The 18,490-nt window shown below is 40.6% G+C and overlaps 1 protein-coding gene across 4 annotated transcripts in view; it reads left to right on the top strand.

The window, feature by feature from the left end:
• MYLK3 (myosin light chain kinase 3) overlaps positions 1 to 18,490 on the top strand; it is a 58,125-nt gene that overhangs the window by 30,234 nt on the left and 9,401 nt on the right. For all 4 annotated transcript variants that reach the window (XM_060288344.2, XM_060288343.2, XM_070044116.1 and 1 more), the window contains 3 exons: positions 177 to 286; positions 1,224 to 1,365; positions 7,800 to 7,870. In XM_060288344.2, the coding sequence (XP_060144327.1) occupies positions 177 to 286; positions 1,224 to 1,365; positions 7,800 to 7,870 (323 nt within the window). The remainder of the gene's footprint in view (positions 1 to 176; positions 287 to 1,223; positions 1,366 to 7,799; positions 7,871 to 18,490) is intronic.

The raw sequence follows: 18,490 nt of genomic DNA, 5'->3' as shown, positions 1-18,490 counted from the left end.
GAAATGGGTGGGCCCTTGCTGCTGTAAGAAGCTGGTGTGGGTGGTGAGTTGAGGAAAGCTGGTGTGAGAACAGGAAATGAGGATGCAGGGTGGAGATGTGTGTGTCTTGGGAAGGGCAGCTGACTTCTCTTCCTGACCCATTTCTTGGAAACTCCTCTCCCCTTTGGCTTCACAAGGAGGATGTGAAGAACGAGATCACCATCATGAACCAGCTCAGCCATGTGAACCTGATCCAGCTCTACGATGCCTTTGAGAGCAAGAACAGCTTTACCCTTGTCATGGAGTAGTGAGCATGGGAGACGGGGCCAGGGCTCGGGGTGGGGCTGGGAACTGAGATTCCAGCAAAACTCTCCCTTTCCTTCCCCTCTCAGTGACACCCAGGGAAAGGCATCACCTCCTCTGCCTGACCTCCAACATAGAGCACAGAGGACAAAGCCATTTGTCACAAACCAGCAGCCAGTGAACCTGATTTGACCTACAGATATTGTTTTGGCCTACACAATTTTTAGTAATTTTGATTTAGTTGTTAACTAAATTTAGTTGTTAGTTGGAAATTGGGAAATTTCACATTAAAACCTAGATGTCTAGCTTTCCTTGCAAATATAAAAGATCTGGTAATGCTGGATCTACATTTCCAGTTGGAAGTGGTGTGATGGAGCTCATAGTAACTGACCTTTGTAGACGGGGCAATCAAACTCCCATTTGCTACAGTCCCTATCACTTCCAGCTACCCATGACGTTGAGGCCAGGGGCTCAGGGGACGTTTATTATTGTGCTTGTGTTGCTATTTTCCTTCTGGTAGGACTGAGGATAGTGAAATATTTGTCATGTCAGTTCTCTATAAAAAGTGGAAAAAGAAGTTAGACTAAGGGCTATGTGTTCTAAGAAAAGTTTTGTCTTACATCTGGTCTGATTTAGGCTTCTTGCCATGTAGGTACTAATTGGCCCCTGTAGGCCAATGAGCTTACAACCTTGGCCTAGAGTATCAAGAGTGAGTATCCAGAGTGAGCCTGGATGATCAACACTGCAGATAAGCCCCAGTCTCCCATCTGGCCCATCGCTTCCTTTTTACCACCCATACTCTGAGCTGGGAATGGACAAGAGCAAAGGTCCCCGTAAAACCCCAGATGGCAGTGGCACCCTTGGGCTCACCTGGTGATGAGTGGACCAGTCTTCTGAGAGCCCTGCTCAGTCAGTGCTTGCCTCTTCCTTTGCCTTGGCAGTGTGGATGGGGGTGAGCTCTTTGACCGGATCACAGAAGAGAAGTACAACCTGACTGAACTGGATGTGGTGTTGTTCACCAAGCAGGTCTGCGAGGGTGTGCAATACCTCCATCAGCAGTACGTCCTGCACTTGGACCTCAAGGTCAGGCTCCGCCCTGGGCATGTGGCGGTTGGGTGCCCTGGTTCCTGAGCCTCTGCTGCTCTCTCATCTTTGAGAGCTCTGTCAGCACCCAATCCTGGCTTCCATTCCTTGCTCTGCCATTGCCTACTTCTGGAGTCTAGGGCAGGCCAAGTCTCTGAGCCTCAGTTCCTCCATCTGTGACATGTGGAAAATAGGTACCTCATTAAGTGTTCTTTGACGATCAAATGATACAGTGACTTTTTTCTATAAAAAAATCTCTAAGATTAGTTTTTAAAAACTAAAATAGAAACATGCATGTGGTAACAAATATAGACAATATAGAAATGTATGAAATGCACAGTGAAAGTTCTTCCCACTCAGTCTCTGTGCTGAGAGGTCTTCTGTATTAGCAATTTGGCATGACAAACACACACACACACAAGGGATCATACTATACATCTCGTTTTTAAACTTGCGCTTTTTAGTTAACAGTACACTGTAGACATCTTTTCTCATTCTCTTTAAGGGCCATGGTATAGTCCATTGAATGAATGCATTACAGCTTCTTTTGTCTACTTGACAAAAAGTAAGCACGAGGTAGCCATTCTTTTCTTTCTTTTTTGTACATGGGTTTATTTCTGGGATGTCTATTCTGTTCCATTGATCTACATGTCTGCCTTTTTATGCCTATATTATACTATTTTGATTAGTGTAGCTTAGTTATAGTTTGAGATCAGGAAGTGTGATGACTCCAATTTTTTAGATTCTACTTATAACTGAGATCATACAGTAAGTGTCTTTCTCTGTCTGATTTATTTCACTTTGCATAATGCCGTCAAGTTCCATCTTGTCACAAATGGCAGAATTTCCTTTTCTTTTCTTTTTTTTTTTTTTTGACTGTGCCTTGTGACATCTTCGTTCCCCAACCAGGGATCAAACCCATGCCCCCTGAAGTGGAAGTGTGGAGTCTTGATCACTGGACTGCCAGGGAAGCCCCACATTTGACTACTAAGCACTTGAAATATAACCAGTGTGAGTGAGGAACTGAATTTTAAATTTTATTAATTTAAATCTAAAAATTGACATGATTAAATTATTGAAAAACATTAAGTATATTTGGAACAATTTCAATATGTTAATTTGTTTTTCAAAAGCTATCAATTTCATGAAATCTAAATACAAATAATTCATGAGATCTAAATACATCTAAAGTATTTCTGATGAAAATTTAGTGTCTGATTTGAGATGTGCTATAAATGTAAAATGCACACTGGACTTCAAAGGCAATATGATAAAAATAATGGAAAATGTTTCATCGATATTTTTTATTTTGATAACTTATTGAAATGGTAGTGTTTTTGATATATCAGGCCAGAGAAAATTATTATTAAAATTAAGTTTTAGAAAATACTTTGAGATGAATGAAAATGAGAACACAACATGCCAAGACTTATGGGGGTGCATCTAAACTAGGAATGAAATTTGTAATTGCAAATACTTATATATTAAAAAGAACATCTCAAACCAATAATCTAACATTCCATCTTAAGAAACTAGAAAAAGAAGAGCAAGCTAAACTCAAAGCAAGCAGAGGATACAAATAAGAAAGGTTAGAGCAGAAATAATTGAAACAGAGAACAGAGAAACAGTAGAGAAAATCAATGAAACCAAAAGTTGGTTCTTTGAAAAGATCAATAAATTGACAAATCTTTAGCTATATTGAACTAGAGAGAAGACTCAAATTACTAAAATTAATGGAATGAAAGAGGGGGCATCACTACCAAGCCTTACAGAAATAAAGATTATAAGGGAATGTTATGAAAAATTGTATGCCAGTAAATTAGATAATGTAGATAAAATGGAAGAATTCCCCCAAAAGACACAAACTTCTGAAAACTCACTCAAAAGGAATAGAAAATCTGAATAGACTTGTAACAAGTAAAACAATCAAATTGGTGTAAAAAGCTACCCACAAAGAAAAGCCTAGGCCCATGTGGCTTCACTGGTGAATTCTACCAAATGTTTAAAGAATTAATACCAATCCTTCACAAACTGTTCCAAAAATTAGAAGAGAATAAAACACTTCCTCACTCATTTTATGAGACAAGACTTATCCTGATTCCAAAACCAGGCAGACATCACTTCTTGTGATGAAACTACAGACGAATATCCCTTGTGAATATAGATGTAAAAATTCTCAATAAAAAATTAGTAAACTGAATACAGCAACATTTAAAAAGGGTTATACAGGGCTTCCCTGGTGGCGCAGGGGACAGGGGTTTGTGCCCCGGTCCAGGAAGAGCCCACATGCTGCGAAGTGGCTGGGCCTGTGAGCCATGGCCACTGGGCCTGCGCGTCCGGAGCCTGTGCTCCGCAACAGGACAGGCCACAACCGTGAAAGGCCCGTGTACCGCAAAAAAAAAAAAAAAAAAAAAAAAAAAAAAAAGGATTATACACATCACAAAGTGGGATTTGTCCCAAGAGTGCAAGGTTGCTTTAACATATGAAAAATCAATCAATGTAATATGCCATATTAAAAGAATAAAGGACAACATCACATGATCATTTTAGTAGCTAGAAAAATCACTTGACAAAATCAAACAACTTTTCATGGTGAAAACACTAAACAAATTAGGTATAGAAGAGAACTCCTTAACCTGATAAAAGTCATCTATGAAAAACACACAGCTAATTTTAAACTTAATGATAAAATGTTGAATGTTTACCTTTTAACATCAGAAACAAGACATGGGTGTATATTCTTGCCATTTCTATTAAACATTGTACTTGTGGTTCTAACCAGGGCAATTAGGCAAGAGAATAAATAAAAGACATCCAGATTGGAGAGGAAGAAGTAAAATTCTATTCACAGATGACATGATTTTGATATAGAAAATCCTAAGGAGGGTGGAGGGAAACTATTAGAACTAATAAATTAGTTCAGCAATGTTGTAGGATGTAAGATGTAAAAATCAATTGTATTTCCATACATTAGCAGTTGACATTCTGTAAATAAAATTAAGAAAACTATTTCATTTACAGTAGCATCAGAAAGAATACAATACTTAGAAATGAATTTGACCAAAGATGTATAAGCCTTATATTCTGAAAACTATGAAACATTGTTGAAAGAAATTAAAGATGGCATAAATAAATGGAAAGACATCCCATATTCGTAGATCAGAAAACTTAATATTGTTAAGATGGCAATACTCTCCAAAATGATCTGTGTGTTCAGTGCAATCCTATCAAAATCACAGCTGGCTTCTTTGCAGAAATTAATGATCTAATCCTAAAATTCAGATGGAAATTTATGGGACCCAGAATAGCAAAAACAATCTCGAAAAAGGACAAATTTGGAGGACTCACAGTTCCCAACTTCAAAACTTACTACTAAGCTACAGAAATCAAAACTGTATTATGATGTAAGGACAGACAGACAGATCAATGGAATACCATTGAGAGTCCAGAATTAAACCCTTATATTTGTGGTCAATAGATTTTTGAAAAAAGTGCCATGACAATTCAATGGGCAAAGAATAGTCTTTTCAGCAAATGGTGCTGGGACACCATGCTTGATATCCACATGAAAGTTGAACCCCTACCTCATAATATATACAAATATTAACTCAAAATGGTTATAGACCTAAATGTAAGAGCTAAAACTATAAAGTTCTTAGAAGAAAGCATAGGAGTATATTATATATGAATCAAAAGCTCAAGCTATAAGAGCAAAGTTGATAAATTACACTTCATCAAAATTAGAAACCGTTATGTTTCGAAGGACACCATAATGAAAATGAAATAACAGCCCACAGAATGGGAGAAAATATTTTCAAATCATATATCTGATAAAGAACTTGTATCTAGGATATATAAAGAACTCTTACAACTCATTGAGAAAGACAAATTTGAAAATGGGCAAAGAATTTGAATAGACATTTATCCAATGAGGATATAAAAATGGCCAATAAGCACATGAAAAGATTTTTAACATCATTAGTCAGAAGAGAAATGTAAATCAAAAGTACAATGAGATATTATTTCACACCCATTGGATTAGCTAAAATAAAAAATAAAAATGGCAGACAAGAAGTGTTACTAGGATTTGGAGAAATTGGAACTCTCGTACATTGCTGGTGGGATTGTAAAGTTGTGCATCCACTTTAGAAAACAATTTGGCAGTTCCTATAATGTTAAACAAAGAGTTATCATATGACCCAGCAATTTCACTTCTAGGCATATACTCAAGAATTGAAAACAGAAGTCAACACAAAAACTTGTACACAAATGTCCTTAGCAGCATTATGCATAATAGCCAAAAAGTAGAAAAAACCCCAATGTTTACTAACTGATGAATAGATAAACAAAATGTGGTAGGTACTGTCCTTACAATGAATATTATTCAGCCATGAAAAGGAATCAAGTATTGGTACATGAATGAACCTTGAAAATATTATGCTGACTGAAAGAAATCAGATGCAAAAGGTCACATATTTATGATTCATATGATTCCATTTATATGAAATGACCAGAACAGGCAAATCTACAGAGGCAGAAAATACATTAGTGATTGCCAGGAGTTGTGGGTGAGGAGGATGGAGAGTGACTGCTGATGAATATGGGTTTTTTTTTTTTGAAGTGCTGAAAATGTTCTAAAATTAGATAGTGGTGAACTATCTACTGAAAACCACTGAATTGTACACTTTAAAATGGTAATTTTTTTATGATCTCATGTTTTATTATTTATTTATTATTTATGTTTATTATTTATATTTCAATAATTTATGTTTATTATTTATATTTCAAAATTTTAGGAAAATTAAGTTCACCTATTTCTTTTTACTTATTTAATGTGGCTATTAGAAAATTTTGAATTATATATGTAGCTCACATTATATTTCTATTGGACAGTGTTGTTCTAGACCTTACAAAGAAGACATGAAGACTTTTTGTTTTAGTTTTATTTATTTATTTGGATTTTTAAATAAATTAATTTATTTTTGGCTGCGTTGGGTCTTCGTTGCTGCATGCGGGCTTTCTCTGGTTGTGGCAAGTGTGGGCTACACTTCCTTGTGGTGCGCGGGCTTCTCATTGCAGTGGTTTCTCTTGCTGCGGAGCATGGGCTCTAGGTGCATGGGCTTCAGTAGTTGTGGCAGGTGGTCTCAGTAGTTGTGGCTCACGGGCTCTAGAGCACAGGGTCAGTAGTTGTGGCGCACAGGCCCAGTTGCTCTGCGGCATGTGGGATCGTCCCTGACCAGGGCTCGAACCCGTGTCCCCTGCATTGGCAGGCGGATTCTTAACCACTGCACCACCAGGGAATTCCCAAGACATGAAGATTTTTAATCATCAACTTCCTGAACCTATCTGAGGGATTTCACAACCGCTTTGTAACGTAAATAGCAATAAAAACTTCTGTTAGGAGAAATAGTACCTGACATTTGCTTCATAAGCTGGAAAGTTTTTACTGCGTACTCTGTCATTTGATCTTCCCACCCTCCCAGGAGGAAGGCAGGAAGAGGTTATTATTCCCATTTTACAGATGGAGACACTGAGTTTCCGGAATGGGAAAGTACTCATCTAGGGCTAGGGACCCTGGTAATGGACCCCTGGACCTCAGGCACTGGCCTTAGGTCTCTAGATCCTTTATACCATAAGCCCTCCATCTGCCCTCCACCCCTACCCCTATCCAAATTTGTCTGGCACAAGCAACGAGAATCGTTCCAGTCTCCCTCAGGGCCTCCAAGCTGATCTGAAACACTTAAGAGAAGTATGTCAAGTCCAGCACCTCCATCCCATGGGTCACAGCTGTCACCACAAAATGGCAGGTTGACATTTTGCAGCTCTGATCTCCTTGACCAAGCTACTGCAGATTTGGTCTCACCCCTGAGATTCTGATGTAATCAGGTCAGGGTTGGGGCCTGGGTGTTGGGACTTTTGAGGACTTCCTTGATGATTCTAGCGTGCAGCCAGGGTTTGGAGCCGCCACCCCAAGCCAATGGTCACAAACAATCAGCTTGTGGGCCAAATCCGCATCCCAGACATGTCGTGTTTGATTCCTATACGTGATGAATGCATGCTTAAATTGGATTAAGTTGTCAACATTTAAAAGCATGGAATTTTTACTTAAACCTGGATTTCTGGCTTCCCTTGAGGACTGAGGAACTCTGGCAACTGGGCCTGCATTCCTGTGTGGTGGCCAGTGGCTGGAGCTGAGCAGTGGCTGCCCCTTTACCCAGGGCAGGAGTTCTCCAGTTCCCCACCATCCATACTACTCCTTATTGTCTCACACTAGGCCACATCATTTATTTTCAATATCTATCCATCCCTATAGGGCTGCCCTGTAGGGCTTTCCCTTCCAGGCTGGGAAACTGAGGCCTATTGACAACTAAGTGTGGGAACTCAGACCTTCTTAGCTGTTGATTAAGCTATGCTAACTTCTCTTTCTTTCCCAGCCTGAGAACATACTGTGTGTCAATCAGACGGGACACCAAATTAAGATCATTGACTTCGGGCTGGCCAGAAGGTAAGGGAGTTTTATTTCGGTGGTTTGACAGAGCTCCTTGGAAACCCTTGGTGGCTCTCTTGGACATGGTTACCTACAACTCAGCCAATTTTTGAGTTTTGGGACTGATATAAGAAAGCTCTCTCACTGAGGCTGGCAGCCTTTACAAAGACTGCGTAGAGAGGCCTCGTTACTACTGCAGGGGGCGGCTTTGTGCGGCGGGCTCTGCTTCTCCTTAAAAGGCTGTGGGATTAACAGTATTTCAAACCACCTGTGTGAACAGAGAGGGGAGTGATAAAGGGGGTCACTGAATGGGGGTTCTGGGAAGCTCCTTCTATTCATCCTGCAGGCCTCCTGGGGCCAAGATGTACTGGGCTGTGTGATGCATTCATCACCAACCCTGCCCTCCAGAAAATGACTAGGTTAAATAGGATGGTGCCATGGGTAAGTGGTTCTGGGCACTCAGGACTGGGTTAGATCTTGGTAAAATGGTGATACAATGCAGTGCCCGCTGATATGGGCAATAATGAAGTTTAAATGAGATAATACATCAACAGTGGAGACCCATTCTATGAGGGTGATTAGGTTCTCAAGTTTCAGTGCATAAAGAGAATATCATATATAATTTAAAAAACATCTTAAAGTCCCTTAAAACGCCTAAAGCCTAGTGACATATAGTTTTACTGTGGGATCCTCATGATTGATGAACACCGTGTCTCTGCAGGGCTCTTGCCCATGGCGTGCACAACCAGTGGTGTGGCTGTAGCAGACCCTTGGCATTGGGGAGGGCATCCACAGTCTGTGAAGATGGCAATAAATGTATGTTCATCCTCCAGGCTTCCTCCAGAATTCTATTTCCACCAAGAATGACATTTCTCTGAGAATCACATACTTTCTAGATATGTCTTCACACCACGGCTTCAAATCTTGAAATGTTCTTACTCTAATGGTCATTTTCCACACAGAAGTTGTTTTTGTCACTTTCGGAGCCTTGCAGCATCTACCACTCCATCCACAAGGGAGAAAGGAGCACTTCATCCCCATGGTGGCAGAGCCGTGCCTGAGCTCAGCCTCTGGTGTCCAGCACTGGCCTCCCAGAGGGGGCGTTCAAACCCACAGTGGTGGTCCTCCTAGGTCACTTCCCCACTGGTTGGAGAGGTAAATGTCACCTCTTTGCAGGTGTGAAAGGTACATTTTCAGGGCCCCACATGATGGATGGGAGGCTAAGTGTGGTATTGGAGCAACAGCAGAGGGAAGTTCTTACCACCGCGCTGTACCTTCAGGGTCCACACTACACAGCATACTGCATTTCATGAACAGTCCCGAATCCCCCAACCCACTCAATCCATAATGTAAAAAATTTGCTTAATATTTTCCCAAATAATGTTGTATAAAATTGGGATGCATCCTATACACTTGCACACCTTATGCACCAGGGCGTGTTTCTCAACCTATTTTTCATGTCTCCACCTGCCCCACAAAGAGCCTTTTTAACCATTTCTTTCCTAATCCCTCAGTCCCTTCCTCTTGAAATGTAATGCCACAGGTGTATTGTGTATCTGTTTACGTACTGTGGCCCTTTGGAGAGCCGCAGACCGTTGTAATAGCTAAGATTTTTTTGCCCTTCCCTCAAGAACCACTGTTCCCTCACTGTGGGGCAATATATTCTTCATTCAGACCTCACACACTAGTGTATGCAGGACCCTACCAAATGCCGGGTGACCAATTGCCAAATGAGGATTTACAGTGACACACTGTGAATTCAGAGCAAGAAGTAACCACCTGAGGTTCCTGGAGTCTGGGACGTCTCTGAGCAGCCAGAAGAGACGAATGGACAGGGTTTTGTTACCTGCAGGCAGTAGTGTGCTGGTAAATGTTTAACAACCCGCTGCGGCTGGGGCATGAGAGGAGGTGGGGTTGATTTGTAACCTTTGCTAACTTTGGCTGATTTCAAGCTACCAACATGACGTCACTGAGTGCAGAGTTGGGAGGAGACGTGCACCATTGGCTCTCATGCACCCGTGAGAACCGGCTCCAGCACGACTCTGTGTGGAGGGGGGCAGGAGGGATAGTGTCAGTTAGGGACCAAGAATAGGATGCACACTGTGTATGAGCAGGCTGGCCTGGGGAAGGCAGGAGCTGTGGGTGGGACTGGGGAAGGAAGACACAGTAGAAGGTGAGGGCACTAATGGGGCATCCTGAGTAGGGAGGCTCAGATGTTGGAATGGTATCCAATAGGCCATTGAGTCTCAGATGGTGGGAGGTGAAAAGTGTTGTAGGCCAATTTACCGAAAATCGATTAGCCAAAATCTATTCCCAATACACACTACTATATATAAAATAGATAACCAACAAGGGCCAACTGTATAGTACAGGGAACTGTAGTCAATATTTTGTAATAACCTATAATGGAAAAGAATCTAAAAAGGAATATATATATATATAAAACTGAACCACTTTGCTTTACACCTGAAACAAGCACAACATTGTAAATCTATATTTCAATAAAAATTTTAAAAAATCTATTCCAAACTGTCAGTCAAATTTGTTAATCTGGTTAAGGGCATTAATGGCAATAATTTTTTTTTTTTTTTTTTTTTTTCGGTACGCGGGCCTCTCACTGCTGTGGCCTCTCCCGTTGCGGAGCACAGGCTCTGGACGCGCAGGCTCAGCGGCCATGGCTCACGGGCCCAGCCGCTCCACGGCATGTGGGATCCTCCCAGACCGGGGCACGAACCCATGTCCCCTGCATCGGCAGGCGGACTCTCAACCACTGCACCACCAGGGAAGCCCAATGGCAATAATTTTGCCAGTGGGAACAGAGGTAGAGGGCAAGTTCAAGAAAATAAACACAGGGAGCCTTATTTTTAATTTTAATTTTTTGGCCGCACAGCATGTGGGATCTTAATTCCCTGACCAGGGATCGAACCTGCACCCCCTGCATTGGGAGCACGGAGTCTTACCTACAGGACCACCAGGGAACTCCCAGGGAGCCATATTTAAGAGAAAGCCACCCATGAAAAATTGCTGGGCACTGGAGAAGTGCAGGTGTCAGAAAACGTGATACTCAGGAAATTGCACTTAGTGGAACTGGGCTGACAGGTTCACAGGTTCTGGCTGTGAGATGAAAGGAAAACATCAAAAGCATCCTCAATAGTCTGGCAAACTGGTCATTCAGCAAAAAGATTCTTTGGCAAATTGGTTTTTGACAAATTGGCCTGCTTCCTGGGAAGTGTGTCCTTCTGAAAGAAGGGATCTGTAGGGGGAATGTGCAGTTTGAGAGAGCATGCTTTATGCTCCGGAATAGTTAAATGTTTGTAAAGAGGGAGGAAATGACAAATTTTCCCCATAACACGAATTATAGAAAATACAGTTGTATTTCTGGGTGGGACTATGAGAAGGCGCTGAGATTCTGAGTGCAGGTATGACCCCCAGTAGAGTAGGGCCATACAAATCTTCAGAGACTCTGACATCTAGCAAGAGGGACCAGTTTTTTGTTTGTTTTTTTTTGCGGTACACGGGCCTCTCACTGCTGCGGCCATCGTGGAGCACAGGCTCCGGACGCGCAGGCTCAACGGCCATGGCTCACGGGCCCAGCCGCTCCGCGGCACGTGGGATCTTCCCAGACCGGGTCACGAACCCGCGCCCCCTGCATCGGCAGGCGGACTCCCAACCACTGCACCACCAGGGTAGCCCAAGAGGGACCAGTTTTACACCAGGCTGGGTGGTGAGAGTCATCAGTGGGTCTAAGTAGGGACATGTCAAGGGGTCGAGAATGGAGACAGAATGGGAAGTATCTTGTTTAATTATCTTGGTCTCCAGAATGTTGAGTGCAGGGATGAGCCTCCTGACTCCCAGTCCAGTGCTCAGATTGGAATCTAAGCCCATTTCATCAGATCCTTTGGCAGGGCAAGGAGTTGCCTATCTCAAACCTTATGAGGCTGCAACCTCATATGTGACCTTATGATCACAGAGGGCCTTGCGCTGGGAATCTGGAGAGGGGGGTCTTAGTGGATATTTTGACACAGCTTTGGGGTGGATGGATCAGTTAACTATTGCTACAGTACTGTTGTATAACAAATCACCCCCAAATGCAGTGACTTAAAACACCAATTGTTTATTTTCCTCCACACATTTTCGAGTCAGCTGGGGAATTAGTATGCTGGACCCAACTTATACTAGCTTATGATAAGGAATCTTGTAAGCCAGTTGTTAAACATGGCCATTATTAAAAATTAAGTTGTATAAGCTTACAATTAAAGAAATTATTTTAAAACAAAGATGTTACATTTTAAAAAGTTAACACTTCCTAACTATTTCACTACATTTCACAGTTATTTATGTTCATGAGTTTATTTACGCCGATTGTTATCTATATGGTGGAAAGACTATAGAATAGTGTGCTATTGCCGATCTCTTCCCAACTCTTCATTCAGTGACATGGTGATGGTACTTTTAAATCAGACACGGTGAAATCAGTATTTACACGATTGGCAAATGCTACAAATCAAAACTTAAAAGAAATCAGATAGCTGGTTATTAAACTTTTACCCACAGACCACTGGTTGGGAGTCACTGATCTAGGCTGAATTGAACTGGGCTTGGATGCAGGTCAGTGAGGACAGGTCTGTTCCAGGTGTGTCTCATTCTCTTCTCATGGTGATGGCCGAGGAGCAAGAGGGCACGCTCCTACAGCCTAGCTTGGAATTGGCCCACCGTCATGTCCACCCACATTCCACTGGCCAAAGCAGCTCATGTGACCAAGCTCACCATCAATGGGATGGGGCAGTATATGCCATCTCTAGTGGAAGGAACTACAAAGTCACATGATACAGGATGTGGCTGTAGGGCAGATGAAGCAGTGGAAACAGGAATGCATCCTGGGAAAGGGACATCCAGGGGCTGAGAGCCTGGACCTTCTCTCCTCAAGGGGAAGCCTGTTCCTCTCAGTTTGGCTCCTTGGCCCTGAGGCTCCAGTCAGGTGCCAGTGCAGGGGAGGAACAGACTGCCAGAGGAAGGCTCTAACTCTCCTCCCCTCCCTGGCTTCCCACCACAACTCAGCCACCAAGGTGATCTTTGTTGCTCTTTCACTGGATGAGTATGGTTTGTGTTGGCTCAGGGTCTGCATTTGCCTGACTCTCAGCAAATTTGGAAAAGAAGAGACTGTATTTTGAAAACGCACATCCCTGATTTAAGGGAATCAGGCACATTGGCAGGATATTTATTTTATTCTTCTCTATTTCTCAATTGCCTCATCTGTAAAATGGGGACAATAAACTTACCTACTTCATAGGGTTGTTGTGAGAATGAGAAGTTTATATAAGTAAAACTTTTAGCATGGTATCTGGCGAATAGGAAGTGCCCATTAATTTTTTTAAATTAACACTTCATTTTTTAGAGGAGTTTTAGGTGCACATCAAAATTAGGGGGAAGGAACAGGGATTTCCCATTTATCCCCTGTCTCCACATGCAAAGCCTCCCCTCATCACCATTGATAAGCCTACATTGACACATCATAATCACCCAAAGTCCACAGTTTAAATTTAGGTTCACTCTTGGTGGTGTACATTCTATGGGTTTGGATAAATGTATGATGACATGTATTCATCATTATAGTATCATACAAAGTATTTTCACTGCCCTAAAAAGCCTCTGTGCTTCACCTGTTTATCTCTCCCTCCTCCCTAATCCCTGGCAACCACGGATCTTTTTACTGTCTCCACAGTTTTGCCTTCTCCAGAATGTCATATATTTGGAATCATACAGTATGTAGCCTTTTCAGACTGGCTTCTTTCACTTAGCAATATGCTTTTTTTTTAACTTTTTATTTTATATTGGAGTATAGTTGATTAACAGTGTTGTGTTAGTTTTAGGTGTTTTAGGTGTACAGTTTTGCTGTACACCTAAAGATATCTATACAGCTATATAGGTGTATAGATACACCTATATGATTCAGTTATACATATAGGTGTATCTATTCTTTTTCAAATTCTTTTCCCATTTATGTTGTTACATAATATTGAGCAGAGTTCCCTGTGCTATACAGCAGGCCCTTGTTGGTTATCCATTTTATTTATTTATTTTTATTGGAGTATAATTTCTTTACAATGTTGTGTTAGTTTCTGCTGTACAGTGCAGTGAATCAGTTAATGTATACATATATCCCTTCCCTCTTGGACCTCCCTCCCCCCAGCCACCCCACCCATCTAGAACATCACAGACAACCAAGCTGATCTCCCTGTGCTATACAGCAGGTTCCCACTAGCTATCTATTTTACACGTGGTAGTGTATTTATGTCAAACCTAATCTCCCAATTCATCCCACCCTCCCCTTTCCCACCGTGGCCACACATCCATTCTCTACGTCTGCCTTTCTATTCCTGCCCTGCAAACAGGCTCATCTGTACCATTTTTCTACATTCCACATATATGCATTAATATACGATATTTGTTTTTCTCCTTCTGACTTACTTCACTCTGTATGACAGTCTCTAGGTCCATCCACATCTCTACAAATGACCCAATTTCATTTCTTTTTGTGGCTGAGTAATATTCCATTATATATATGTTCCACATCTTCTTTATCCACTCCTCTGTTGATGGACATTTAGGTTGTTTCCAGGTCCTGGCTATTGTAAATAGTGCTGCAATGAACATTGGGATACATGTGTCTTTTTGAATTATGGTTTTCTCAGGGTATATGCCCAGTAGTGGGATTGCTGCATCGAATGGTAGTTCTAGTTTTAGTTTTTTAAGGAAACTCCATACTGTTCTCCACAGTGGCTGTATCAATTTACATTCCCACCAACAGTGCAAGAGGGTTCCCTTTTCTCTGCACCCTCTCCAACATTTACTGTTTGTAGATTTTAAAAGTTCTTCCATGTCTTTTCATGGATTGATGATTCTTTTTTTATCACTGAATTTATTTATTTATTTTTTAAAATTTTATTTTATTAATTTTTTTATACAGCAGGTTCTTATTAGTCATCCATTTTATACACGTCAGTGTATACATGTCAATCTCAATCTCCCAATTCATCACACCACAACCCACACACCCCGCTGCTTTCCTCCCTTGGTGTCAATACATTTGTTCTCTACTTCTGTGTCTCAATTTCTGCCCTGCAAACCGGTACATCTGTACCATTTTCTAGGTTCCACATATATGCTTTAATATACAATATTTGTTTTTCTCTTTCTGACTTAACTTCACTCCACATGACAGTCTCTAGATGCATCCACGTCTCTACAAATGACCCACTTTTGCTACTTTTTATGGCTGAGTAATATTCCATTGTATATATGTACCACATCTTCTTTATCCATTCATCTGTCGATGGACATTTAGATTGTTTCCATGACCTGGCTATTGTAAATAGTGCTGCAATGAACATTGGAGTGTATACGTCTTTTTGAATTATGGTTTTCTCTGGGTATATGCCTAGCAGTGGGATCACTGGGTCATATGGTAATTCTATTTTTAGTTTTTTAAGGAACCTCCATACTGTTCTCCATAGTGGCTGTATCAATTTACATTCCCACCAACAGTGCAAGAGGGTTCTCTTTTCTCCATACCCTCTCCAGCATTTGTTGTTTGTAGATTTTCTGATGATGTCCATTCTACCTGGTGTGAGGTGATACCTCATTGCAGTTTTGATTTGCATTTCTCTAATGATTAGTGATGTTGAGCAGCTTTTCACGTGCTTCTTGGCCATCTGTATGTCTTCTTTGGAGAAATGTCTATTTTGGTCTTCTCATTTTTTGATTGGGTTGTTTTTGTTTGTTTGTTTGTTTGTTTGTTTTTGTGGTATGCGGGCCTCTCACTGTCGTGGCCTCTCCCGTTGCGGAGCACAGGCTCCGGACGCGCAGGCTCAGCAGCCATGGCTCACGGGCCCAGCCACTCCACGGCATGTGGGATCCTCCCGGACCAGGGCACGAACCTGTGTCCCCTGCATCCGCAGGTGGACTCTCAACCACTGTGCCACCAGGGAAGTCCTGTTTGTTTTTTTAATATTGAGCTGCATGAGCCGTTTATATATTTTGGAGATTAATCCTTTGTCCGATGATTCATTTGCAAACATTTTCTCCCATTCTGAGGGTTGTCTTTTTGTCTTATTTATGGTTTCCTTTGCTGTGCAAATGCTTTTAAGTTTCATTAGGTCCCATTTGTTTATTTTTGTTTTTATTTCCGTTATTGTAGGAGGTGGATCAAAAAAGATCTTGATGTGATTTATGTCAGAGTGTTTTTCCTATGTTTTCCTCTAAGAGTTTTATAGTGCCCACTCTTACATTTAGGTCTCTAATCCATTTTGAGTTTATTTTTGTGTATGGTGTTAGGGAGTGTTCTAATTTCATTCTTCTACATGCAGCTGTCCAGTTTTCCCAGCACCTCTTATTGAAGAGACTGTCTTTTCTCCATTGTATATTCTTGCCTCCTTTGTCATAGACCATAGGTGCATGGGTTTATCTCTGGGCTTTCTATCTTGTTCCATTGATCTATATTTCCGTTTTTGTGCCAGTACCATATTGTCTTGATTACTGTAGCTTTGTAGTATAGTCTGAAGTCAGGGAGTCTGATTCCTCCAGCTCCATTTTTTCCCCTCAAGACTGCTTTGGCTATTTGGGGTCTTTTGTGTCTCCATACAAATTTTAAGATTTTTTGCTCTAGTTCTGTATAAAAATGCCATTGGTAAGTTGATAGGGATTGCATTGAATCTGTTGATTGATTTGGGTAGTATAGTCATTTTCATAATATTGATTCGTCTAATCCAAGAACATGGTATATCTCTTCATCTGTCAGTATCATCTTTAATTTCTTTCAACAGTGTCTTATAGTTTTCTGCATACAGGTCTTTTGTCTCCCTCGGTAGGTTTATTCCTAGGTATTCTATTCTTTTTGTTGCAGTGGTAAATGGGAGTGTTTCCTTAATTTCTCTTTCAGAATTTTCATCATTAGTGTATAGGAATACAAGAGATTTCTGTGCATTAATTTTCTATCCTGTAACTTTATGAAATTCATTGATTAGATCTAGTAGTTTCCTGGTAGTATCTTTAGGATTCTCTATATATAGTATCATGTCATCTGCAAACAGTGACAGTTTTAATTCTTTTTTTCCAATCTGTAGTCCTTTTATTTCTTTTTCTTCTCTGTTGCTGTGCCCAGGACTTCCAAAACTATGTGGAATAATAGTGGTGAGAGTGGACATCCTTGTCTTGCTCCTGATCTTAGAGGAAATGTTTTCAGTTTTTCACCATTGAGAATGATGTTTGCTGTGGGTTTGTCATATATGGCCTTTATTATGTTGAAGTAAGTTCCCTCTATGCCCACTTTCTGGAGAGTTTTTTATCATAAATAGGTGTTGAATATTGTCAAAAGCTTTTTCTGCATCTACTGAGATGATCATATGGTTTTTATTCTTCAATTTGTTAATATCGTGTATCACATTGATTGATTTGCGTATATTGAAGCATCCTTGCATCTCTGGCATAAATCCCACTTGATCATGGTGTATGATCCTTTTAATGTGTTTTTGGATTCTGTTTGGTAGTATTTTGTTGAGGATTTTTGCATCTATATTCATCAGTGATATTGGTCTGTAATTTTCTTTTTTTGCAGTGTCTTTGTCTGGTTTTGGTATCAGGGTGATGGTGGCCTCATAGAATGAGTTTGGGAGTGTTCCTTCCACCTCAATTTTTTGGAAGAGTTTGAGAAGGATGGGTGTTAGCTCTTCTCTAAATGTTTGATAGAATTCACCTGTGAAGCCATCTGGTCGTGGACTTGTGTTTGTTGGAAGATTTTTAGTCACAGTTTCAATTTCGTTACTTGTGATTGGTCTGTTCATATTTTCAGTTGCTTCCTGGTTCTGTCTCAGAATGTTATACCTTTCTAAGAATTTGTCCATTTCTTCCAGATTGTCCATTTTATTGGCATAGTGTTGCTTGTAGTAGTCTCTTAGGATGCTTTGTATTTTGGCAGTGTCTGTTGTAACTTCTCCTTTTTCATTTCTAATTTTATTGATTTGAGTCCCCTTCCTCTTTTTCTTGATGAGTCTGGCTAATGGTTTATCAATTTTGTTTATCTTCTCAAAGAACCAGCTTTTAGTTTTATTGATCTTTGCTATTGTTTCTATTTCATTTATTTCTGCTCTAATCTTTATGACTTCCTTCCTTCTGCTAACTTTGAGTTTTGTTTGTTCTTTCTCTAGTTTAGGTGTAACATTTAGGTGTAACATTAGATTGTTTATTTGAGATTTTTCTTGTTTCTTGAGGTAGGCTTGTATAACTATAACCTTCCCTCTTAGAACTGCTTTTGCTGCATCCCATAGGTTTGGATCATGTTTTCATTGTCATTTGTCTCTAGGTATTTTTTATTTCCTCTTTGATTTCTTCAGTGATCTCTTGGTTATTTAGTAATGTATTGTTTAGCCTCCATGTGTTTGTGTTTTTCACATTCTTTTCCCTTTAATTGATTTCTAATCTCATAGTGTTGTGGTCAGAAGACATTCTTGATATGATTTCAATTTTCTTAAATTTACTGAAGCTTGATTTGTGACCCAGGATGTGGTATATCCTGGTTAATGTTCCATGTACACTTGAGAAGAAAGTGTAATCTGCTGTTTTTGGATGGAATGTCCTATAAAT

Source organism: Globicephala melas, chromosome 19 (genome assembly GCF_963455315.2).
Source record: "Globicephala melas chromosome 19, mGloMel1.2, whole genome shotgun sequence".
Classification (NCBI taxonomy): Eukaryota; Metazoa; Chordata; class Mammalia; order Artiodactyla; family Delphinidae; genus Globicephala; species Globicephala melas.
Note: the sequence above shows the minus strand (reverse complement) of the source record. Positions and strands in the feature narration are given on the sequence as shown.